A 24,312-nucleotide genomic window follows, 5' to 3' on the forward strand; every position below is an offset into this window, starting at 1 on the left:
AAGAAAAAACCAAACAAGAAAACAAACAAAAAAAGCAGAACAAAATAAAATATAAATCTCTATTTGCAGAGTCCGTCCCACCTGTGTCGTCTCTGGGAGTCGGCACCAGGCAGGCCACGGTGGGCTCAGGGGGGCAGCGCCCCAGGACCCCCAGACTGACCCCCCCATCTTCCTAAACAATTTGTACTGTTTGTTTTTTGTTTGTTTCTTTTCCTTCTTTTTTGTCTCCATTTCACAGAAAGTTTTTCTACTTCTTTTGCTGCCGGGTGGAGCCGCGTGGCTCGGTGTGGCTCCGGTGCCTGGTGGGTTGCAGTCGGGTCGGAGGTGCTGCCCCGGGGCTGCTGCTCGGGCGGTGGCCCAGCCCCGGGCAGGCGGGGCCGCCGGGACCCCCGAGCCCTCCTCCCTCCCGTGGCTCCGGACTCCGGGACGCGCTGGAGCGGGCGAGAGCCCTCGGCTGATTGTGGGACACATTCTTGGGTTGCTGTTTCCTGTCTTCTCCTTAAAGACATTCCTGGCAGGAGGAAGGGAGCTTCAGCCTTTTGTCCCCGATGTCCTGTGGGGCAGGGGACCCCGGAGCCAGGCCCTTACCTGGGAGACAGGTGCCACGTGGAGCCGGAGCTATCGGAACAGGCGGGTGAAGTCCCTCAGAGCCCAGCAAACTTGTTTACATTCCTCAGCACTGCAAGACAAGGCGGGACATCGGGGGTGACCCCAAGGGGACATGTGGGACCCACGGAAGGTGTCCTGCCGAGGGATGGGAGCTGGGAGTGTGACAGCTCGGCTCCAAGGTGTTGGGAGAGATGAAGGGACAATCATCAGGGCAGAACGAGGTCGGCAGCCTCCAGTACTGTCCCTGGAGGAGACCTGTGTGCCACCACAGTGGTGGCTGGGTGGAAGGAAACAGCTGCCCCCAGGCACTCAGCCTCTGGGATTTGTCCAGGGACGAGATGGAATGAGGCAGAGGGAGGTGATGTTCCCAAAGCAGCTGGTGGCCCTGGGAAGGGACAGGCCTGGGCAGGGCCTGGCAGCTGGAACCAGTGACTCACAGGGATGAGGAGGTGGCTCAGAAGGGCCCCTGGCTCTGCAGGGATTGGGCTGGGCAGAAAAACCCGTTGGGTGATGGCAAAGGCGCCACACGGCCCCGGGGCCCCGTGCAGGCAGGTGGCACATCCCAGCAGCATCAACAGCACAGGCAGGGCTGGGGCTGCTGGAGGCCAGCCTGAAGGAGGGAGCTGGAGACCCTGGTGGCACTCACCTGGTGACCTGCTTGTGGAAGTCGGTGAGCTGTTTGTGTGTCACCTGGATGGCTCCGCCCGTGGTTTCCTTTGGCAACCCCTTCAGCGAGTTCTCCAGCCAGCGGCAGAACGTCTGTGCCAGGGAAATGGAGTAACTCGGAATGTGGAGCCCAACCTGGCTCCCGGGCCCTGCCTCGGCAGAGCTTGGGGTCCCAGCCCTGCCCCTGGGGCCCATCCTGTCCCCGTGGGGTCGCTCCCCTCACCGGGCGGTCGATCTGCATGATCTCCCAGAGCACCTCAGCGACGTCGGGCAGGGTGTAGGGCGGGAGGCAGAAGCAGCACGTCTGCAGGAGCTGGTTCACGAGCTGCTGCCCCAGCTGGGTCATCACCTGGTTGATGAGCTCCTTCCGCACCTCAAAGTCCTCCTCATGCTGTGGGAGGAAGGACAAGGGGGTGGGCAAGGCCTGGGGACAGGGACACACGGGTCCTGGGGACAGGGATAAGCTCCTTGCTCCGCAGGCAATCCCCAGAGCTTCTCTGCCAGCAGTGGTGGAGAAACCAGGGTGGCGGGTGGGGACAACAGCACAGGGCAGATGAGGATGGTGGGGCAGATGGGGTTTGGAGCAGCCTGGGACAGTGGGAGGTGTCCCTGCCATGGCAGGGCTGGCACTGGAGGGGCTTTGAGGTCCCTTCCCACCCAGCCCATTCCATGATTCCATGGTGACATCCCCGTGTGTCACTCACGTCGTTGGCCACCCCGGTGTGGATCAGATCCCGCAGGAATTTCATGACGCTGCAGTTGGCGTCCCGGTGGTCCAGGGTGGTGGCAGCGATGGCCCACTGCAGGATGGGGATCATCACCTGGCTGCGCAGGAGGGTGATGGGGCTGCGCTGGATGAACCTGCCCGGGGACACAGACGGACGTCAGGACAGGGCCTGCCTCTCCCCGCTCCACTGCTCCCCTGGTGCTCCCAGGGGGACCCTCCATGAGGGCAGAGGGGCCAGGTGGCCTGTGAAGGAGGTGGCACCTGGCTGCCAGGCGGAAGAGGTCATCCACGGTGTCTGGGTGGTTCTGGAGGCCATTGGGTTGCTCAAGGAGCTGGAAGGTGGGGATGCAGAGAGCCTGGGGAGAACAGGGATCCATCAGCAACTACCTGGGATTACTCCTCAAGCTACCCTTCCCCGCATGGAACAGGCTAAGGCTGCCCCATCCCTGGAAGTGCCCAAGGACAGGCTGCAGGGGGCCTGGGACAACCCGGGACAGTGGAAGGTGGCCCTGCCCGTGGATGGGCTTCAAGGTCGCTTCTCACCCAAACCAGTTTGAGATTCTATATAGATGGGATATTAGGGAAAATTCTTCCTGGAAAGGCTGTCCAGCCCTGGCACAGCTGCGCAGGGCACGGGTGGAGTACCCCACCCCCAGAAGGATTGAACAGCTGTGTGGATGTGGCACTTGGGGACAGGGTCAGTGGTGTCCTCAGCATGCTGGGGTTGGTTGGACTCGATGGGCTCAGAGGGATTTTCTGCCCTGAGCGCTGCTGTGATTTGGGCAGGCGGGCCCCACCTGCAGCATGTCGAGCAGGCCCTGCCGGCAGCCCTCCTCCATGCCGTACTCATCCACCAGGATGCTGCCCAGGTAGAGGAAACAGGAGTGCTGGTGTTCCCGGTACACATTCACCATCTGGGGAGACAGGAACGCTGCACAGGCACCGCCACATCTGCCCTGACCCCGCATCCCTCTGGGCCCAGCCCGGCCCCTGTGGGCAGGGACACCCCAATGGACTTGCTCATGGCCTGGGAGCATCTCTGTGCTGAGGCCACCTGAGCCAGCAGCGCTTCTCCATGGAAGCTTCCCCTTGGAGCCTGGTGGGAGCCAAGTGGAGCAGGGAACACCCAGCTCTGGGATTCAGGGATCCTTCCCTCAGGCTGGGTTACCTCCCCAAGGAGCTGTACCATGCAGGGTGTCACACACTCCTCCCAAATCACACACACACGGAGATCCACAACCTCCCAGCACCCCCCACCTCTTCCAAAGCCTCTCTCCTCCCCAAGGGCTTATGCTGGAATTCCCAAGACTGCCAGGCCTCACTGCAGCGCTTCCCAGAGCCCACAGCCACCCCTGCGACACTCGCGGCAGCCGCGGTGACCCGAGCGAGCCCCCCGGCCCCCCAGCCCCACCTGTGTGACGAGGGGCTGCAGCAGCGCCGCCGAGCCCTTGCCCACGCAGCGCACGGCGAAGCGCAGGCAGCGGCAGCAGCGCTCCACGATCCGGTTGTCGGCGCTGTGCTTGTTCAGGGTCTCCGACAGCACCGGCCAGATCTGGGCACGGACACGTGGCAGGGGTCACACCCGTCCCAGGACGCTGCCCGCTCCCTCCCGGTCCCCAGAGCGCCCAGACCCCAGTGAGGGATGGCAGATGGGGAAGAAAAGCTTGCTGCAGAGCCTGGGGTGGTTTATCCCCTCCAGTGCAGCGTGGCAAATGGGACACGGGCAGGGAAATCAAACACCTGGGGCATTCCCAGAGCCAGGGCCCCTTCCAGGGGCTTGAAGCCTCAGATTTCCCCCTCCACACCCCAATCCCAGCTTCCACGAGGGACAGGAGGGTGCCCCAGAGCTCCCCTCCCGTGCAGCCCTGGGCAGACACATGGATCCACTGGCAGTCAGGAACTGGGACTCTGTACAACGCCCCAGGTACCCCATAAACCTAAACACCCTGGAAACCCCCACCCCAAACCCCCCCACCAGAACCCTCTCCCCACATCCCAGCCCTCTCCCACGCACCTCCTGAATGACTTTTTGGCACGGGTGGACCTGGCCGTTCTCAACAATGGGGTTGGTGTGTCTGTGGGAACAGCCAAGGGTTAAGGAGGGTTTGAGATTAAAGCCAAGGAAAAGGGTTGGAGCTGTGGGAAGTAGACCAGGAACTGGCTTGGGGAGCACCTCAGGAGCTGGAACGTGGGGAAGCAGAGACTTCCAGCCCATTCCCCAAGGGCTGGGGAGAAGGGAGCAGTGCAGAGTCAGGCTCTGGGGGAGCAGCAGTGCCCCAGCTCCTTCCTCACCTGAAGATGACGGCGAGTCGATCCAGGGGCACTGTAGGGTCTGAGGAGAGGCCATTGCTTGGCTCCTGGGAGAGCAGCTGGAAAACAAGGGAAAAGGATAGGATTTCAGGAGCACAGGTAGCCCTGGGAAGACACTGCCTGACACTGACCCCACCAGCAGCACCTCCTCAGGTGGGATTAGGGAAGGGCTCAGTCCTGGCCATGTCCTGTGTGGGTGCTGGGCCCTGCCCCCATGGAACAAGTGACAGGATAGGAGGGAATGCCCTCAAGCTGTGCCAGGGGAGGGTCAGGTTGGATACTGGGGAAATTATTCCTGGCCCTGGCACAGCTGCCCAGGGCAGGGGTGGAGTCCCCATCCCCGAAGGGATTTAGAAGCTCTGTGGATGTGGCACCTGGGGACATCACTGGTGGCTTTGACAATGCTGGGGAACAGTTGGACTCAAGGGGCTCCAGGGGCTTCTCCACCCAAACAATTCTGTTACTCTAGGATACACCTCTGGCTCTGAGGACACAGCTGCTGTAGCAGGGCTGGGGCCTGGCCACTGTCCCCACTGTCCCCTCCATCCAGACACACCTTCTTGAGCGCCAGCACCTGCACGGCGCAGAGCTCACTCAGGCACTCCGAGATCTTCTCCAGGGGCAGCCGGGCCAGCACCAGCGCCGTGCCTGCAAGGACACACACGGCTCAGGAGCAGGGAAGGCAGAGAGGCCATGACATTCCCAGATGGAATGGCTGCAGGACAGGGGTGGGGCCTGGGAGAGCTTCCCTGCAGCTGAACCTGGCTCTGGCTGAACCGGACACCAAAACGCTTCAGTCCCAGCAGGGAGCAATGCTGGTGTGAGGGACAGGGACAGGCCACAAGCACATCTGGGCTCCCCATGTGTCCCCAGTGTCCCTGCCCCAGTCCAGCAGCATTATGAGATCCTGGGAATCTCCAGGGAAGGTGCTTTGGGGCTCGCAGCCATGGAACACGAGGAGCACTGAGCTGCTCCCACTCCCAACAGGCAGCACGGAGCTGCTCCCACTCCCAGCTCTGGCACAGCCAGGATCTGGCTGTCATGCCAGCCACCCTGGGGGGAAACCTCCCTGGCTCGGGAGTTCCTGGCTTGTTCTAAGGGAGTGGGAGAAAACCCTCTGGCAGGGAGAGGAGCAGCTTGGCAGGTGCTGGGGCATCCAGTGGGCAAGGGGAGTTTAGTCTCCCATGGCAGCACACAACTGCAGGGAGGGTAAAGGCTCTGGGGGTAAAGGCTCCAGCAGCACTGGAATTCACTGAAAATCTTTAAGGCACATCCCCAAAACCAGCTGTGGTTGAGGAGGCTCATGGTGCCCAACAGTCCAGTGAGACACCAACACTCTTGAGTTAAAAATCTGTTCTTGAGCCCAAACTCTCTAAAAGAATGACCAATACTCCCAAATCCCCACCCTCTATGTCCAGCAGGTGATTCCCAGAGTTTGGATGGAACAGTGACCCACTGCCAGCCTGGCTCTCAGCATTTCCCACATGCTCTTCCCACATATCCAGCCCAGGACAGTTCCTGAGCTCTGTCTGAGGGATGGGGACTGTTACCAATCCAGGATTTATTTCTGCCTCCAGCCCCAAGGGAACTCCTGAGGACGCTCTGCATGTGGAATGGGACTTGGGGCCCATCAGGACAAACCCCACGAGGATGGGGCTCAGCACCCCGGGGAGCAACTCCCATGGATCCCCCAGCAGTTCCCATGGATCCCCCAGCAGTTCCCATGGATCCCCTGGCAGATGCCAGGATAACCCTCAGAGCCCAGGCATACCCACCCTTGAGCAGCCCCACGGCGGCCTCGGGCGACAGCGCGAAGGAGTCGAGGGCGCGGGCGATCTCCAGCAGCCCCGAGAAGTGCTGGGCCATGTGGTCCCGGCACACGGAGCAGATGTTGTGGATGGCCTTGGCGGCGGCCGACGCCAGGCGCCGGTCACAGAGCCCCTTCATCAGGTAGCCCAGCACGGGATCTGCGGAGACAGGGGCTCAGCGGGGGCGGCGGGGGCGCGGCGGGGCCGCGGGGGCGCGGGACTCACCCAGGAACTGCGGGTTCCTGTCCACCACCTCGCTCATCTCGCCCACCAGCTCGATGCTGGTGTAGCGCACGGCCGTGTGCACCGACTCGGGCAGCCGCACCACGCCCTCCAGCACCTCCACCAGCGTCGGGTTGTTCTCCCTGCGGGACAGCCTCGGCTCAGAGCCTGGAGGGGCTGGCAGGGGCTGCCGGACCCTCCGCCACACAGGGACTCTGAGCAGACTCTGAGCGTGCAATGTGACACGGAGCACACTGGGACAAACCCTGCGAGCGTGGGGCTCAGCCCCATGGACACCAGTGCCACAGCAGGGAACTGACAGGGAACACTGAATGCCTCCAGGGAGAGCCCCACCACTGCTAGGGGACACAAGAACCAGGGGGTTCATTATCTGGGAACTGAGCCCCACCACTGCTGGGGGACACAAGAACCAGGGGGGTTCATTAACTGGGAGCTGAGCCCCACCACTACTGGGGGACACAAGAACCAGGGGGGTTCATTATCTGGGAGCTGAGCCCCACCACTGCTGGGGGACACAAGAACCAGGGGGGTTCATTATCTGGGAACTGAGCCCCATCACTGCTGGGGGACACAAGAACCAGGGGGGTTCATTATCTGGGAACTGAGCCCACCACTGCTGGGGGACACAAGAACCAGGGGGTTCATTATCTGGGAACTGCCTCCTCTGCTGTAGGAGCGTGTGATGGGGTGATCCTGGGCTGGTAGGGGCAGAGCCCCCAGTGTTTCCAGCCAGCACTCCCAGGGCATTGGAAAAGCGAGCAGGAGCAGCCTCAACACAGGTAACAGGAGCTGGTGATGTGAAGGGACTGAGGTGACTCCTCCAGGAGCCTGGGGAGCAGGGGGATAGATTCCCAGCCTCACAAGGAAGGGAGGGATGGCATTACCAGCCTTCTTGGGAAAAGGAGTGACAGCAATCACAGCCTCCCAGGGAAGAGAGGGATGGGGATCCCAGTGTCCCAGGGGTGGGAGGGACAGCATTCCAAGCCCAGGGAAGGTCAGCTGGGTTGTCCCACTGCTGGCAGTGCACAGGATTCGCTGTGGGCTCACCACCCTGGGTGTCACCTGTCCACGCTTCCACTGCCACTAACATAGCAGGAAACACTTTCAGGGACTTAACCTCGCCTAAGGATACCTAGGAAAACTCCACCTGGATGTGGAAGGATCCCCAATAAATGGTTTGGGTGTGAACAGACCTCAAAGCCCCTCCAGTGCCACTCATGCCATGGCAGGGACACCTTCCACAGTTCCAAGCCTGGTCCAACCTGGCCTTGGACACTGCCAGGGACAGGAATGTCCTTGGGATATCTGTGGTGTCTGTGTCACAGGGAGACAGCCCTAGCCCCCAGCCCCCTGGACACAGGCAGGACTCACTGGTCGACGCTCTTGGCAATGGAGGCCATGATGAAGAGCACGGCTTCTGTCACCTCCCAGGGCGGGTTCCCGTCCTTGAGTGTCGCATAGAGCTGCAGGAGGGACGGTCACCGAGGGGCCAGGAGCCCCCATCCCCAACCCCTGCCCCAAGGCCCTGCCCCTGACCCATCCCAGCCCCAAACTCCCACCCCTCACCCATCCCAGCCCCAAACTCCCACCTCAGCTGTGGGCCCACAGAAATCCCACACTCCACACTGTGGGACCACAGTGGCTTTCCCCAAAATGTCAGAAACCTCCTGCTGCTCCCACACCTCCTGCTCTCCCAGAACAGCTCCCACCACACACTTCCTTGTGCACGAGATGTGTGTGACCTCCTCCAGTCCCAAAGACCACCAGGGCTTGGTGACCTCCCTTGGCATTTGCCTGCACCTCACTGCACTCCCACAAACCCACCTGAGCAAAACACTCCACTGAGCCCACCAGGAAGATCAGGTCCTTCACCAGGTCTGAGACGCGCATCCGGAACTCCCCGAAGTCATCGGTCTCCTCCGGGACTCCCTCCTGAGGGAGAGGAGGGAGAGCACAAGGGCAGCTCAGGGGAGTTCAGGCTCCCCCTCAGCCACAGCCAGGGGAACACCAGTGATTCTGTTTCAAGGAGATCCAGCATTCCCGCCCTCCTGTCGCAGACCAGGCTGCGGGAGGCTCTGGAGAGCTGTGCCCAAGGAAAACGTGACCAGCCTGAGCACACACCGTGTATTCCTGCTCCAACAAGCGGAGGAAGGGATGGGAAGCAAGGGGATGAGGAGGGAGGACAAACCATCCCAGAGTGCACGGAAGAAGATACCAGCTGGGGCTAGTGAGCCATGCCATCCTGATCCCAATAAAACTGCCTCAAGCAGGGACAACACAGCTTCCAAGGGGACACACACATCCCACTGCCCAGCTGTTCCATAGGCACACACACACACATCCCAGCTGTTCCATAGGGACACACACACACATCCCAGCTGTTCCACAGGGACACACACACACACATCCCAGCTGTTCCATAGGGACACACACACACATCCCACTGCCCAGCTGTTCCATAGGCACACACACACATCCCAGCTGTTCCATAGGCACACACACACACATCCCACTGCCCAGCTGTTCCATAGGCACACACACACACATCCCAGCTGTTCCATAGGGACACACACACACACACATCCCAGCTGTTCCATAGGGACACACACACACACACACACACACATCCCAGCTGTTCCATAGGCACACACACACACACACACATCCCAGCTGTTCCATAGGGACACACACACACACACACATCCCAGCTGTTCCACAGGGACACACACACATCCCAGCTGTTCCACAGGGACACACACACACACACATCCCAGCTGTTCCATAGGGACACACACACACATCCCAGCTGTTCCACAGGGACACACACACATCCCAGCTGTTCCATAGGCACACACACATCCCAGCTGTTCCATAGGGACACACACACACACACATCCCAGCTGTTCCACAGGGACACACACACACACACACACACACACACATCCCAGCTGTTCCACAGGGACACACACACATATCCCAGCTGTTCCATAGGGACACACACACACACACACACACACATCCCAGCTGTTCCATAGGCACACACACATCCCAGCTGTTCCACAGGGACACACACACACACACACACACACACACATCCCAGCTGTTCCATAGGCACACACACACACACACACACACACACATCCCAGCTGTTCCATAGGGACACACACACACACACACACACATCCCAGCTGTTCCACAGGGACACACACACACACAGACATCCCAGCTGTTCCACAGGGACACACACACACACACACACACACACACAGAGACATCCCAGCTGTTCCACAGGGACACACACACACACAGAGACATCCCAGCTGTTCCACAGGGACACACACACACACACACACACACACATATCCCAGCTGTTCCATAGGCACACACACACACCCCCCAGCTGTTCCACAGGGACACACACAGCCCCCTGCCCATTGCACAGGCCCTTACGTGGTCGGAGTCGAGCTGGCAGTGCCGGGCCAGCGCGTGCAGCAGGCGCTGGATGTAGGCTTTGAAGATGCTGTGGATCACAGCATCGTCCGTCTTGTACAGGTGCTCCCCCAGTCTATACCAGAAGTTAAAGGAAATTTCTACCACCTGTTTGGAAAGAAGAATACAGTATTTTGTTACAGAATAGCAGAACATAGCAGAATGTTTTTTCACCATTCTGTCAGTGGTCTGGATGGAGAAACAGAAACCCTGGCCCTGGGTGGCAGCAGTGGCAGCACCACAGATGTGTGTGGGAGCTGCTTTGCCACACAGTGGTGACACAGGGACTGGTTGCCCCAGATTCACTGATTTCTCTGCCTGTCAGTTAACAAAGGGCTTGGGATCCCCCAGTGACACTGAAGAGCTGCCCCAGCCCTTGGCAGCTAAAGCCTCTCTGGCCTAGAACCACCCCAGAGCGGGGCTTGGGGCTCTGGGAGCAGCTTGGGCTGCAAGTGGATGCAGCCCCTTTGTGGTAGGATCTTTTATTTATTGTGTGGTTATTGCACAAAAACCAGGACCAGCTGCAGAGCTCCATGTCCCCCTCAGCACTGATGGCACAGGATGAGGTTGTGGCCAAGGAAAACTGAGCTTAACAGGCCTGGGAAGGGAGGAAAAGGGTCCCAGGGACCCCAGGGAGCGTATGGGGCCTGCTGGAACAACAGCCACCCTGCACCTCCCATGGCAAACCAGCCAGGCAGCAGCTTCCATCCACTGAACACAGGCAGGGATCAGCTACTGGCACTTAAAGGTTTGAGAAGAAAAAAAGGATAAAGAATTAAATAAAGGATAAAAAGACACCAAAACAATGACAAGTTTTGCTCCTAAGGCAGGTGGGTGGGCGCTTTGATGTGAACCAACATTTCAGTCACTCACAGGGCAAAATTCCCAGAACCACAAATCCCCACTGAGCTTGACTTTAATGTGTGGGAAAGCACTAACAGGGGTTTCAGAGCTGTGCTGGCAATCCCAGGACACCCAGAGGGAAACATGAAGCCCACGAGTGCAGAGCAGGGACTCCAGAGCCCACAGCTCACAGGGCCATGAGTGGGCAGCAGCAGCAGCAGCAGCAGGATTTCCCCCGTGCCTGGCTGCAGCTCACCTCGTACTGCGGGTGCCCCGCGCAGATGAGCAGCAGCTCCAGCGTGCGCAGGTCGCCCAGGCCCTGGCCCGGCGTGCACACGATCTTGTCCAGGAAGGTCTCGCACAGCTCGGTGAACACACGGCAGTAGTTGAGCACCCTGCAGAGGGACAAGGGGACAGGGCTTGGATCAGCCTCAGGGGCTCTACCCCAGTGCAGAGGGACAAGGAGGGACAAGGGTTGGATCAGCCTCAGGGGCTCTACCCCAGTGCAGAGGGACAAGGAGGGACAAGGGTTGGATCAGCCTCACGGGGTAAAGCCCAGTGCAGAGGGACAGGGCTTGGATCAGCCTCAGGGGCTCTACCCCAGTGCAGAGGGACAAGGAGGGACAAGGGTTGGATCAGCCTCAGGGGCTCTACCCCAGTGCAGAGGGACAAGGGTTGGATCAGCCTCACGGGGTAAAGCCCCAGTGCAGAGGGACAAGGGTTGGATCAGCCTCACGGGGTAAAGCCCCAGTGCAGAGGGACAAGGGTTGGATCAGCCTCACGGGGTAAAGCCCCAGTGCAGAGGGACAGGGGTTGGATCAGCCTCATGGGTTTTACCCCAGTGTGGGGCACGGCTGGGCCAAAATGTGCCCAGGGCCTTGGCAGAGTGAGAAACCCCAACTTCTGCTTTGCCAGCAGCTGGGAGACGCTCCAGCAGGGGAAGTGGGCGCAAACACTGCACTCCAATAAGTAAATCTGCTGAAATAGTGACCTCAAACTTCTCCAAAAGCCCAGTGAGGACATGGTTCCAGTCCAGCCCAGCCTCTGGCCCCTCCAGGTCTCTCTTGCAGTGAGGGGCCCAGACCTGCCCCCAGGACTTGGGTGTGACCCCACGAGTGCCCAGCACAGGGATGGGCACTGCCCAGCCCCAGTGCCCCCAGCACTGCTGATGCCCTGGCACTGGTATCTCCGTTTGGAGGCTGACATGGCACCAGCAGGTCAGTGCTGTCCTGCCATCCCTCCCAGCCACAGCAAGGTCCCTGTCCCTCACTTGTCCAGGTCCTCCCGTGCCACAGCCATGTGATAGGCACTCTCGAGGGTGAGCACGCCCTGGAAGAGCTGCAGGGCCAGGGGCAGGTTGGTCTCCACATTCTCGATGGCGTAGAGGGCCGAGCACACGCAGTCCGACGCAGCCTCGTGCAGGTTGGACGAGGTCTTGTCCTGTTGCTGCAAGGCACAGAAGCCCAGCAATTACCAAAGAGTCATGGAACATCCTGAGCTGGAAGGGAGCACAGGGATCACAGCTCCAGCTCCTGGCCCTGCACAGACACCCCAGCAATCCCAGGGAGGGGATTGCATCCCTGGGAGGGGAGCTCTGGCAGCCCCGGGGCCGTGCCCATTCCCCAGGCAGCCTGGGCAGTGCCCAGCACCCTCTGGGGCAGAACCTTTCCTTCTTTCCAGCCTGACCCTCCCTGGCACACCTCCAGCTGTTCCCTGGGTCCTGTAACTGGTCACCAGAGCAGAGATGGGAGCTGCCCCAATTATATGCAATCAGGCAGTAATGCAATCAGGCAGTAATGAAACCACCAGGTTTTTGCTCTTGTTCCCACAATGGCTGGATTTGATCTTGGAGATCTATTCCAACCCAAAGAATTCTGTGGAAACACTTTGTACAGGTCCTGCACAGCCACAGCCCCTACTGGCCTCGTAACCTGCTTCCCTGGACATTCCAGGTCAGACTGACCCTTCCCCAAGGGACCCTGGCAATTTCCCTGGCAAGCACAGGAGGGGAAACACCAGCTGGAACCCAGGGCAGCTTGGAAGGAAGGAAACCACCATGCTGCTCATCACCTGGCTGGACACAGAGTCATCACTCTCACTGGGAGGAGAGGTGGGAGGTGGGGAGCCCTTGGTGGGGATGGGGACAAGGTTTCCACAAGCAAGTGTGGAATATTGACCAGGGATGGTCTGTGGGCCAGTGAATCCCATGGGTGGTGACTGAGTGAGGGGGATTTACAGGGGAGGAGACAGGACATACAGAGCACCAGGAGAGAGCAAAGGAGCAGAGACTCTGAGTCCTACTGAATGAGATTTCAATGGATTTGGGAAACAATTCCTGGTGCCACTGAAGGGAGAAGGGGAGGAAGGAACAAGTGGCCCATTTAAAGTGCCATTAACCACTAAACAGGCTGGTGAGCCCCACAGCCTGTCCTGGGAGCAGCTCCTGCTACAGCTCCACTCGGAGCAGGATCCCACATGGATATTCAGGATCCTGCACGGATGTCCTTCCCTGGGAGCCCTCATCTGCATGTGTCATTGATTGAATCATGCAAATGAGGGATCCCATGGGAGAGAGGGAGGAGGGACAGACAATGTCTGTAGCAGAAACCTCCAGCCACCAGGAATTCCTCACTCTGGCTCCACTCCCTCCCTGCCTCAGTGGCACAGGACTCTCCACACCTCCAGCCCTGCCACACTCAGCTGGACAAACACCCTAACTCCTCCAGGAGGGGATCTCCCAGGGAAAAAGGGTCAGAAAAGGAATACTGCTTAACTGACAATCTGGGAAGAAACCAAAATAACCTCAACCCCCCTGATTTGACCATCAAACCCCAACAAAGGCTTCCAATGCCCAGCCATGAGGATGGCAAACATCACCTGGGAGCCTGGGTGTGACAAACCTCACCTGGGACCCCCTGGGTGTGACAAACCTCACCTGGCACCCCCTGGGTGTGACAAACCTCACCTGGCACCCCTGGGCGTGACAAACCTCACCTGGCACTCCCTGGGTGTGACAAACCTCGCCTGGCACCCCTGGGTGTGACAAACCTCACCTGGCACCCCTGGGTGTGACAAACCTCACCTGGCACCCCCTGGGTGTGACAAACCTCAGCTGGCACTCCTGGGTGTGACAAACCTCACCTGGCACCTCGTGGGCAGTGGCACTTCCCTGCCTGCACTTCCCAGCAAGGGACTGCCCATTCTGTGGAGCTGATCTGGCCCAGAGGGAAGCAGAGAGTCCCTGTGTGACACAGGAGGGATGAACGCCCTGCCCCACGCCTCAGTCCTGCTGGGATTCCCCAGTGCCCCCACCCTGGAACGCCCCTACCTCCTGGGAAACACTCACCAGCACCTCGAAGAGCAGGGACAGCAGCTTGCTGTTGGCCATGAAGGTGCTGTCCAGGACACCCAGGTTGAACCAGCTGCCCAGGCAGCGGAAGATTTTGATGAGCATTTTCTCCTCATTGCCTGCCTTCTCCACACATGTCACCTGCAGGGACACAGCAGAGCCAGTGAGGGTCTGACTCCTGCGGGTGATCCATGAGAAATAACCTGTAACATCCTCTGGAGTCCCCATGAGAACATTCCAGAGGCAGGCTGCTCCCAGCACCCCTGTCACCAACAGCCCTGGACTCAGTGAGAGGGAAGGACAGAGCCCACAGGAGCACGAAGAGCAGCTGGAGCACCTCCCTCATCCCCACTCCTGCAGGATCCCATGTTGGGCCAGTGGAGCACAGCCATCAGGGATATTCACACCTGACAATCCCAGTTTAACCCTTCTCCCAAAAAAACACCTCTGCAGAGAGAAGCTGCTGCTGAGAGACCTGTCCCGAGGGACATTCCAAACATGCCACCCCAGTGTCCAAGCCAGGATGTGCTGAGATGTGGGATGGCAGCAGCTCATTCCCAGTGCTGGCCAGTGCTCCAGCTGCAGCCCAGTGCCCAGCAGAGCCCTGCCCAAAGCCCCAGCCTCGACTGGCACAGGGAAGGGGCAGGACATGGAGAAAGATCCCAGACCCCCTGGACTGGCCCAGGAATCCTTGCACAAGAGCTTCCAGAGATCTCCTCACTTGACACTTCAGTCCTAAAGGCAGAATGTTGGACCTCATCACAGTCCCTGGAATGCTGCTTTAACTCCCCATTTTCTAACTGAAGATGGGAATCTGCTATTTAAAACCCACACAGAAAATAAAAATTTGGCTTTTCAGGTATGTGGTGGAAATGCCCATGCTGGCACCAACAGGGAAAGCTCAGGAAAGCTTCAGGCAGGTGCAGAGGGATCAGGAATGTGCAGGGACAGGGCCAGCCCTTGGTGATCCTGTGTCAGCTCTGAGCAGCTGCGAGCACCAGGGCAAGGTGACACTGCCTGTGTCCCCAGCATGTCAACCAGGATCTCCCAGGGATCCTGGGAAAAGCTGGGGCTGGACATGGCTGGAGGGGACAGCCCAGGGTGGGGGCCCCATGACGTGCCAGCTGGGATATCCCAGGAAAAGATGGGGCTGGAGAGGACAGCACAATGTGGGGACTCCTGATACTCCAGCCAGGATCTCCCAGGTGTCCCTGGAAAAGCTGGGCTGGCTGGGCAGGGTGGCCCTGGAAGGGGACTCGAGGAAGGTAAAGGAATTTCAGAGTGAGCAAGAACTTGCTCAGACAACTTCTCCCAGAACGAGCTGGGCTGCCCCAAAGGCTGCAGGGAACTCTGCTGGGATAAACATGGAATGGGGGAAGAGGCTTCTCCAGCAACACTTGAGCTGCTGGGCAGAGGGCACAGCTCAGCTCCATCTCCTGATAAGGGGAAGCAGCCTTGAGCTGTGTCAGGGGAGGCTCAGGTTGGATACTGGAAAAATTCTGTCCTGGAAAGGGCTGTCCATCCCTGGCACAGCCGCCCAGGGAGGTTTGGAGTCCCCCATCCCTGCTGGGATTTCAAAGCTGTGTGGAGGTGGCACTCGGGGACAGGGTCAGTGGTGGCCCTGGCAGTGCTGGGAATGGTCTGACACGCGGGCTCTGAGGGCTTTTCCAGCCCAAGCAAGGCCGCAGTGCCCTGAGGCGGGCTGGGTGCCGTGGGGCAGAGGCAGCTGAGGCTGCTCACCAGCAGGGACACCACGGTGCTGGAGTAGTAGGCCAGGTCCTCGATGATCTCGGTGCGGCGGTTGGCGCCGATGCGCAGCGAGCGGCTGTGCACCTCCTCGGGCAGCACCGTCAGGATCTCCAGCAGGAAGGGCAGCGACGTCACGTCATTGCTGTACCTGCCACGGGGCACAGGGGACACCTCAGCACTGGGGAACAGCACAGACAGGCCTGCAGGGCGCCCTGCACCGCGGCAGGGCTCTAAGGTCCCTTCCCGCCTCACGCATCCCACAGATTCAGCACGTCCTGCCTCAAGGACAGGCAGTGTCCAGCCACAGCCCTGCCAAGAGGAGCCTCCAGGATGGCTCAGCCCAGATTTACAACACAGCAGTGCCAGAAGCTTTCCCAGCCCATGAGCTCTGGAGTCCAGGTGCCACTGCCCGGACCAATCCCAGCCCTCCTCTTGCCAATGGACTCAGGGCGGTGGCAGCCCCGGAGGCTGCTGCTGTCACTGTGCAGCAGCGTGTGGCATCCCGTGGGGACATCTGGGGATACCCAGCAGTGACTGGCTCCAGCCCCACTGCTCCATCCCACAGCACAGACACAGCTGAGGGAAGAGGGATTGTCCCTAACAAAACAGGGATGAGGAAAAGCGCTGAGTGTTGGGCTGTGAGCAGGGAAGCGTGCATGGCAGACAGCCCCTCCTGCCACCACCCAGGCAGCTGAAATCAGCCATCACGGGAGAAAAACTTCCCTTTCCTGCACCACACCTGCCTGACACAGCCCACAGAGCAGTCCCCAGGCCAGAGACAGGAACAGTCACTCACTTCTCCACCAGTGTCTGCACACAGCCCTTCCACGAAGCCATCTGCAGGGCAAGGTCAGCTATTGCCAGAGCGAGCTGGAAGGGAATGAAAACACATGGATCAGTGTGGGGAGTGCTGGGATGTGTCCAGAGACAGGGCTGGCAGGCAGCTCTGGAATCCACCCCAACATCCCTGCCAGCAGGTAACTCAGGAGTCATTCCCAACACGGCCCATGGGGTGGGAATCCATGTCCCCCATCCCTGCCTGCGCACAGTCCCTGCGGTGAACACCGGCTGCCCCGAGGGCTGACGTTCCCTGCCACGGCATTCAGGGGCTGCAGGAGCACCCTGCCTCAGCCTGCGGGTGTCAGGCCCCCCAGTGCCACAGGAACGTATGGATAGTGGGAATGAAGGGTGCAGGGAAATCCCCCTGAGCACTGCTAGGTTTGGTCTCCATGGCAGAGCACAGGAAAACCCCTGCTCCTCCTCTCCAAACAGCAAAGTATGGATGAAGTAATGGATGCAACTAAAGGAACAAAGTGATGAAGGAGGGAAAACAATCTTGTGCCAGGCCAGGAGCAGGGATCAGCCTTCCCTGTTTTCCAGCCCAGGGAGAGTGACTGCCAGGAGCAGGACACAGAGGGAGCAGCTCCATCCCCCCCGCCATCACCCACCTGTGTGACAATGACCGGGGACAGGTCCTTCAAGTTCTGGATGTGGGACAGCAAAGAGTCCCGGAGTGAGGCGTGGGAATCCGTGGGGAGTTCATAGAATGAAGTTTGGATCTTCATCTTCATGGTCTGTGCTGCGAAGTAGCAGGACTCCACATCCTGGTGGATCTGCAGCAGCTGGTCCGAGATCTCCCAGGCATGGACCTGTGGGAAAACCACGCAGTGCTCAGTGGGCAGGGCTGGGGGGTCAGGGTGCTGCAGACAGTCCAAATCCCCAATGGACACACAGCCCTGTCCTGCCAGGGCGAGTCCAGAGAGGCCCCGGAGCTGCTGCAGGGCTGGAGCCCCTCAGTTCCCAGGGAGCCAGGCTGGGAGAGCTGGGAATGCCCAGCCTGGAGAGGAGAAGGATCCAGGGAGAGCTCAGAGCCCCTGGCAGGGCCTGAAGGGGCTCCAGGAGAGCTGCAGAGGGACTGGGGCCAAGGCCTGCAGGGACAGCACCCAGGGAATGGCTCCCAGTGCCAGAGGGCAGCCAGGGATGGGATCTTGGCAATGAGCAATTCCTGGCTGGGCTGGGGACACCAGGCCCATCTGAGGGCCCACACCAGGACTCCAGAGCTGAACACGGATGTGTCTGAGAGCTGGAGGAGAGCCAGGCAGGAGCCCACGGCCTGCCCAGCCTCGGGGCAGCTCCAGCTGGTGCCAGGCTGGTCTGAACCCAAAGGCTCAGTCCTGATGTGGGACTGGGGCACTGGTGAGCCAGGGAAACACCAGGCAGACCCCAGAGCCCCCTGGCTGGGCTGGGGACTGGGAAGAGACCCACTGCATCCCACAGACACTGAGGGTGCAAAAGACCTTCAAGACCATCGAGTCCAAGTTCTGCCCCATCCCACAGCACTGAGTACCATCCAGTCCTTCCTTGGAGACCTCCAGGGATGGGGACTCCAAACCTCCCTGGCCAACTTGGTTAAAAAATCCCAAATCCAGCTGTGGAAAACCTGGGAACAAAACTTGAGCCAATTCCATGTTATTCACAGCCCTTGTCTCTGACAGCCTTTGGGCCACAGTACTTCCCTGAGCTCAGTCCAGAGTGAAATAAAACGTCTGCATCCCTAAAGCCCAGCTCTGGCCCTCTAATTCCAGCCTCACTAATGAAGGCAATTCCATCACAACCCTTGGCCAGTCACTCCAACAGCCAAACAGCCCTTTGTAATAATCCACCACTGCCAGCCCACCCTCGCTTCCAGCTGTGTTCTGGCCTGGAAGACAAAACAATCCCCTTTCCAAACCTCTCCCCCAGGCAGGACAGCCGTGCCCAGAGGCTCCACCCCCACCAATGCTCCAGACCCAAAGCCCGGGCCAGGGCTCCCAGGACTCTCCAGCATCGCACAGGGGAACCAGAGGGCAACACCAGGCAGGATCAGCATGATCCAGGCTGATTCCCAGGAAAACCCAGTCTCCTGCACATGGAACATGAAAACATTATAGCTGGCAATAGCACAGGGACTAGCTCCTGACCCCACTCCCAGAATTTCTCCTAGGAGTTCTTTCCACGGCCACCGGAGCCTGGAAAGCAGCTGGAGCCAACTGCAGAACCCAAAGGGCCCAGACAAGCTGGGGAGGCTGGGACCCTCAGCACCCCACGTGCTCCCCTCTCCTCTCCCTCCCTCCTTTCCACAGGATCCTCTGAGCTGGGAGCCCCCAGAGCCCATCGAGTCCAACAGCTCCCCAGCACTGCCGAGGCCACCACTGCCCTGTGTCCCCATGTCCCCAGGTGCCACATCCCCATGGCTGCTCAACCCCTCCAGGTTCAGCCCCATGGCTGGTGGATCCATCCCTGCCTCACCCAGGCAGAAGCTCCCCTCAGCTTCCCATGGGACACTGCCCATTTTCCCCACGGAGTGCTGGTCCATCAGCACCCCTGAGCACAGCGTGCTCGAGGAGGGCCCTTGCAGAGCCTTCAGACAACTCCTCTGCTGTTTCCAGGCTCTGCTGCTCCTTCCCCAGCTGCCTCCATGACAGGGGCTGTAACTCCAGCTGCCCCTGGAGTGACTCACCTGGAATGACTCTAACAGGAGTGAGAAAAGCCTGGAGCCACTGCTGTCATAATCGTACCCCCTGGATTTATTTATCCTCACAGGGAATTCCCACACTGGGAATAAACAAGAAGTTAAACTTCACACCTCCAACAGCCAGAATCCCATCAAACCCTCTCACTAAACTCTTTCTTCCCTCAGTTAACAGGCTGGTAATTCCCACTTTGGATGGACACGGTGGCAGCCACAGGAGATGCTCCCAAGCCCACCAAACCCAGGGCACATGGATAATCTGTCTGGGAGCCCAGCTCAGCAAAGAGCAAAATTATTAATGGGCTGTGAGCACCAATGACTACAAGAAGCTGTTTCTATGCCTGAAACTCCTCATGGCACATTCAGGACTTCTACAATGCCAGAGGATTTCCCTCCCAGAAAGCACTTCCTGAACCCCCACTGAAACCCAAACCAACCTCCACTTGATCCACACCAGAGCCCCAACACTCAGCTCACAGCCATGGATCCACATGGAACATTCCAACCTCCACTCGATCTACACCAAAACCCCAACACTCAGCTCACAGCCACGGATCCACATGGAACATTCCAACCTCCACTCAATCCACACCAAAACCCCAACACTCAGCTCACAGCCACGGATCCACATGGAACATTCCAACCTCCACTCAATCCACACCACAGCCCCAACACTCAGCTCACAGCCTTGGACCCACATGGAACATTCTCCCAGGGCTCTGCTCCAGACACCAGTAATGCAGAGAAACTCCAGCCATGAAGCTGGGACAAGGCCAATCCCACACTGGGTACAGCCCCTGTGCCTGAGGAAACCCCAGCTAGTCTGCAATCAGCCTTCACACAGCTCCCAGCACACAGCTGGCTGAAGGAGACTCAAATTCTGGGATTTAGGTCAACTTGCACCGAGCTCCCCAGCGCTGTGCAGGCTCGGAGCTGCTCCGCCACGTCCGGCCCCGTTTCCCAGGAACAGCCAGCAGGAAAGGGAGAACGAGGCTGCTGGGGAGCTGAGGGACAAACCTGAGCCCCCAGGGCCCGCCAGACCCAAACCTGAGCCCCACGTCCTGCCAGAGATCCCTGCCAGGGATTGGAACTGTGGGGATCTCACTCAGGTTCGAGGGTCGCCAGCGCCAAACCTGAACCCTCACAGAGTAACCCAGGCACCCAAACTCAGTTTTAGGCTTTGCCTTCTCATCCCCACAATGCAATCTATCCCACAGATACAATTTCAGAAAGCTTCACCCAACACAGAGTAACAGCACACCACTTCAGGAGGCTTCAGGCATCTGCCCATCCAGAGCAACACCACACCACTTCAGGAGGCTGCAAGTGTCTGCCCTTGCTGTTCTTAGCCCACCCTTTTATGCCCTCCTGTTCATGCAGTGCACCTGTGTGCCCTCTGCTCCCTGGGTGGTTGCTCAGCACACCTGGGCACCCCATGGCTGTCAGTGCTGCTCACCTGGGCACCCCATGGCTGTCAGTGCTGCTCACCTGGGCACCCCATGGCTGTCAGTGCTGTCAGTGCTGTCAGTGCTGCTCAGCTGGGCACCCCATGGCTGTCAGTGCTGTCAGTGCTGCTCACCTGGGCACCCCATGGCTGTCAGTGCTGTCAGTGCTGCTCACCTGGGCACCCCTTGGCTGTCAGTGCTGCTCACCTGGGCACCCCATGGCTGTCAGTGCTGTCAGTGCTGTCAGTGCTGCTCACCTGGGCACCCCATGGCTGTCAGTGCTGTCAGTGCTGCTCACCTGGGCACCCCATGGCTGTCAGTGCTGCTCACCTGGGCACTCCATGGCTGTCAGTGCTGCTCACCTGGGCACTCCATGGCTGTCAGTGCTGTCAGTGCTGCTCACCTGCTTCTCCCAGCTGTGCCACTGGGGATGGGCTGGGGCAGCCCCACTCCCAATCACCTCAAACTTTGTGCCTACAAGTGCCCAAGGCCAGGCTGGACACTGGGGCTGGAGCACCTGGGACAGTGGGAGGTGGCCCTGCCATGGCAGGAGTGGCACTGGAGGGGCTCTGAGGTCCCTTCCCACCCCAAACCATTCCAGGATTCTGTGATTGCAACCCCAGAAAGGCAGAAACCAGCAGGAACCCCACATCCTGAGAGCTCGCCCAGCAGAGGCAAAGGTGACAGAACTGAGCAGGGCTGGGCGCTCTGGAAGGGGCACAGCCTGCCCAGGCGTGTCAGCAAACAGCCCCTGGCAGGTGGCACTGCAGGGACAGGGCTTGGCACAGAGGAGGATCCAAGCAAACATCCCTTGGGGGGTTAATCCCAGTGCCTCCATCCAGACCAGGGCACGGGGACACCTGAGGGACAAACAGCAAGTGCCCAGCCAGTGCCACCAGTGCCACCAAGCTGGGAAAGGTCCCAGTGGAGCATCCCAGCCCTGCCAGGCTATGCCAGGGAGCCCCTGCTGTGCAGGGTGGCCTCGGTGCCCCTGCCAGGGCTGGGATAACTCAGCAGCTCCGAGGAGAGGAAGGTGCTGGACAGAACCAGGCTGGGCCTGGGACACTGGGAATAACTGGGATTCCTTCTGGGAGCAGCACACAAAGCTCAGAGAGGAGCAGGGGGAATAACCCAACAAAGGGGGAGAAGCAGGAGTGCTGCTGTGTTAATAACAACATTGTTACTGCTGATTTTTTTATTATTATTACTACTGCTATTATTACTACTACCATTCTATCAGAAACAGCCAGAGACTCTGGAGCAGAGAGCCCGGGATTCCCAGCTACTTGGGAATACAAATTAGTCCCCAAAAGCCCAAACTCTCCTGGGGATGGGGCGGCCTGACCTGGGGACACCCCTTTACCCAGCAGCAATCCTGGGGGTCTCACCCAGGCGGCCCCCGGCCCTACAGGGTCACCCCAGATTTGGGGGGGGGTCCTGGGACAGGGGTTCTGGGGTCCCACCCAGGTTCAGGAGAGGCTGGGACAGGACCAATCCCTGAAATGGAACCTCCCTCCTCCAGCTGCCCCTGCCCAGGGGGAAATGGGGGCAGCAGCAGTAGATCCCCCAGACCCAGCAATGGACATTCCCTTGGGAACTTCCATGGGAACTGCAATGTGCTGCAGCACTGCACGGAATTCAGGGGGAAAATGGGGAAAATGGGAGTTTGTGGGAACAAGGAGTGCCAGGGTTGGTCAGAGGGCAGGAAGGGGCCAGAGCTGGGACACCCAGAGCAGGGAGGGGCAGGACACAGTCCCGCCCCGGCCCCAGGGCAGGGAATCTTGTCCCGCTGCTGGGGAGGGCTTGGGGAGAGGGGGGAGCACAGAAGGGACACTGCCCAGCTCCGGGAAGGGGAAACACCCACCCCCTGAGGGAGGGGGACAAAGCGGCTCCAGCAGGACCAGATGAGGCCACAAAACACCGACAAACACCCCAAACCCGGGGGGAGCTGTGTCCTGAGGGCTCTGGGGACTGAAGGAGCCCTTGGCTCCATCCCCTCACGGATACCGGCAGCTCTCTCACCCCGGCCGGCAGGAGAAGCCCAAATTTCCCTCCAGGAGCCAATTCCTCCTTCCTAATTCCCTCACGATGGTGCCAAACGTTTCAGCCCCTTTTCCTTGTGTTAATCACGGAACCAGGGAATGGTTTGGGTGGGAAAGGACCGCAAACCACCTTCAGTGCCACCCCTGCCATGGCAGGGACACCTCCCACTGTCCCAGGCTGCTCCAGCCCCAGTGTCCAGCCTGGCCTTGGACATTCCAGGGATGCAGGGGCAGCCCCAGCTGCTCTGGCAATTCCAGCCCAGCCAGGAATTCCTCATTCTCAAGATCCCATCCATGCCTGCCCTCTGGCAGTGGAAGCTATTCCCGTGTCCTGTCCCTCCAGGCCTTGTTCAAAGTCTCTCTCCAGAGCGCTCCCAGGGATGGGGCAGCCACAGAGCAGCGGCAGCGGCGGTGTAGAGGCTCCCCGAGGCCGCCGAGGGGCCGCCGTTCCCTGCCCCGCCCCACCCCGGATGCGGCCCGAGGCCTCCCCGCGAGCCCGGGCCCGGTACCCGCCGCCCGCGGCTCTCACCGAGCGCTGCAGTTCGCCCAGCCAGCAGCTCGCCCGCTCCTTGCCGCTGGGGTCGGGGTCGTGGTAGAGCGCCTGCACGGCCTGCTGGACGAGCTGCAGGCTGGGCCGGCCCGGCCCGTGCTCCATGGCCGGTCCCTCAGCGCCGCCCGCCCGCCGCCATCGCCGCTCCGCCGCACCGGGCCGGCCCCCGGAAACGCGCCCGTGCGCCTTCCGTTCCGCGTCCTCCCGTTCCGCCGGCCTCCCTCGCCGCTGCCCGCTCCGCCCCGTTCCGCCTCTCCCATCTCATCGCATCCCCTCCCATCCCGACCCGTCCCGTTCATCCTATCCCATTCCATTCCATCGCATCCCGTCCCGTCCTCTCCCATCCCGCCACGGTTTGTCCCACCGCCCCCCCCCCCCCCACCTCCACGCCCTGCCCGGAACGGGTTTCCGGCGGTGCGGCGGCCAAATGTGTCCGGGCGCACGCGGCGCGGCGGGAAGGGTCTGGGACCCGCCCCTCCGACCGGAGCGTGGGGCCCCGGTACCCCGGGAGCCTCCAGAGACCCCCTCAGACCGGAGCGTGGGGTTCCCGTACCCCCGGCCTGTCCCGGGACTCCTGACGCCCCCTCAGACCGGGGCGTGGGGTCCCGGTACCTCCGGGGGCTCCAGAGACCCCCCTTCAAACCGGAGTGTGGGGTCCCGGTACCCCCGGGGCTCCACAGACCCCCCCTCAAATCGGAGTTTGGGGTCCCGGTACCCCCGGGGGCTCCAGAGACCCCCTCAAACCGGAGCGTGGGGTCACGTTGTGAAAAACGCCAATCACTTGTTTTTAAAATTTTAAAAGTTTAATAGTAATGAAATGGTTATAAAAATAATAATACAATTAGAGTTATAATGATTTGGGACAATTTGAATTAGGACAATATGAGACAATAGAAACAAAGTGTTACATACAGTCCGGGTACCTTTTTCTGGGCAAAATAAGCCTGAAAAGGACCCACCTTAACGGAGGA

General features: G+C 59.9%; 1 protein-coding gene across 1 annotated transcript; it reads right to left on the bottom strand.

Annotated features, from left to right (window-relative positions):
* Positions 1-45: 45 nt before the first annotated feature.
* TNPO3 (transportin 3) lies at positions 46-23,486 on the bottom strand. The gene is made up of 23 exons (XM_036400567.1): positions 23,321-23,486; positions 17,242-17,442; positions 16,590-16,663; positions 15,785-15,941; positions 14,042-14,185; positions 11,966-12,141; positions 10,952-11,090; positions 9,814-9,960; positions 8,188-8,295; positions 7,735-7,826; positions 6,346-6,485; positions 6,088-6,279; positions 4,869-4,960; positions 4,295-4,371; positions 4,017-4,077; positions 3,414-3,554; positions 2,800-2,916; positions 2,264-2,358; positions 1,980-2,136; positions 1,499-1,666; positions 1,256-1,368; positions 589-679; positions 46-511 (listed from the first exon to the last, which is right to left on the bottom strand). The coding sequence occupies exons 1-22, from the start codon at positions 23,444-23,446 to the stop codon at positions 619-621; spliced, it is 2,778 nt and encodes a 925-aa protein (XP_036256460.1). The 5' UTR covers positions 23,447-23,486; the 3' UTR covers positions 46-511; positions 589-618.
* Positions 23,487-24,312: the final 826 nt, after the last annotated feature.

Source organism: Molothrus ater, chromosome 5, assembly GCF_012460135.2.
Source record: "Molothrus ater isolate BHLD 08-10-18 breed brown headed cowbird chromosome 5, BPBGC_Mater_1.1, whole genome shotgun sequence".
NCBI classification, from domain to species: domain Eukaryota; kingdom Metazoa; phylum Chordata; class Aves; order Passeriformes; family Icteridae; genus Molothrus; species Molothrus ater.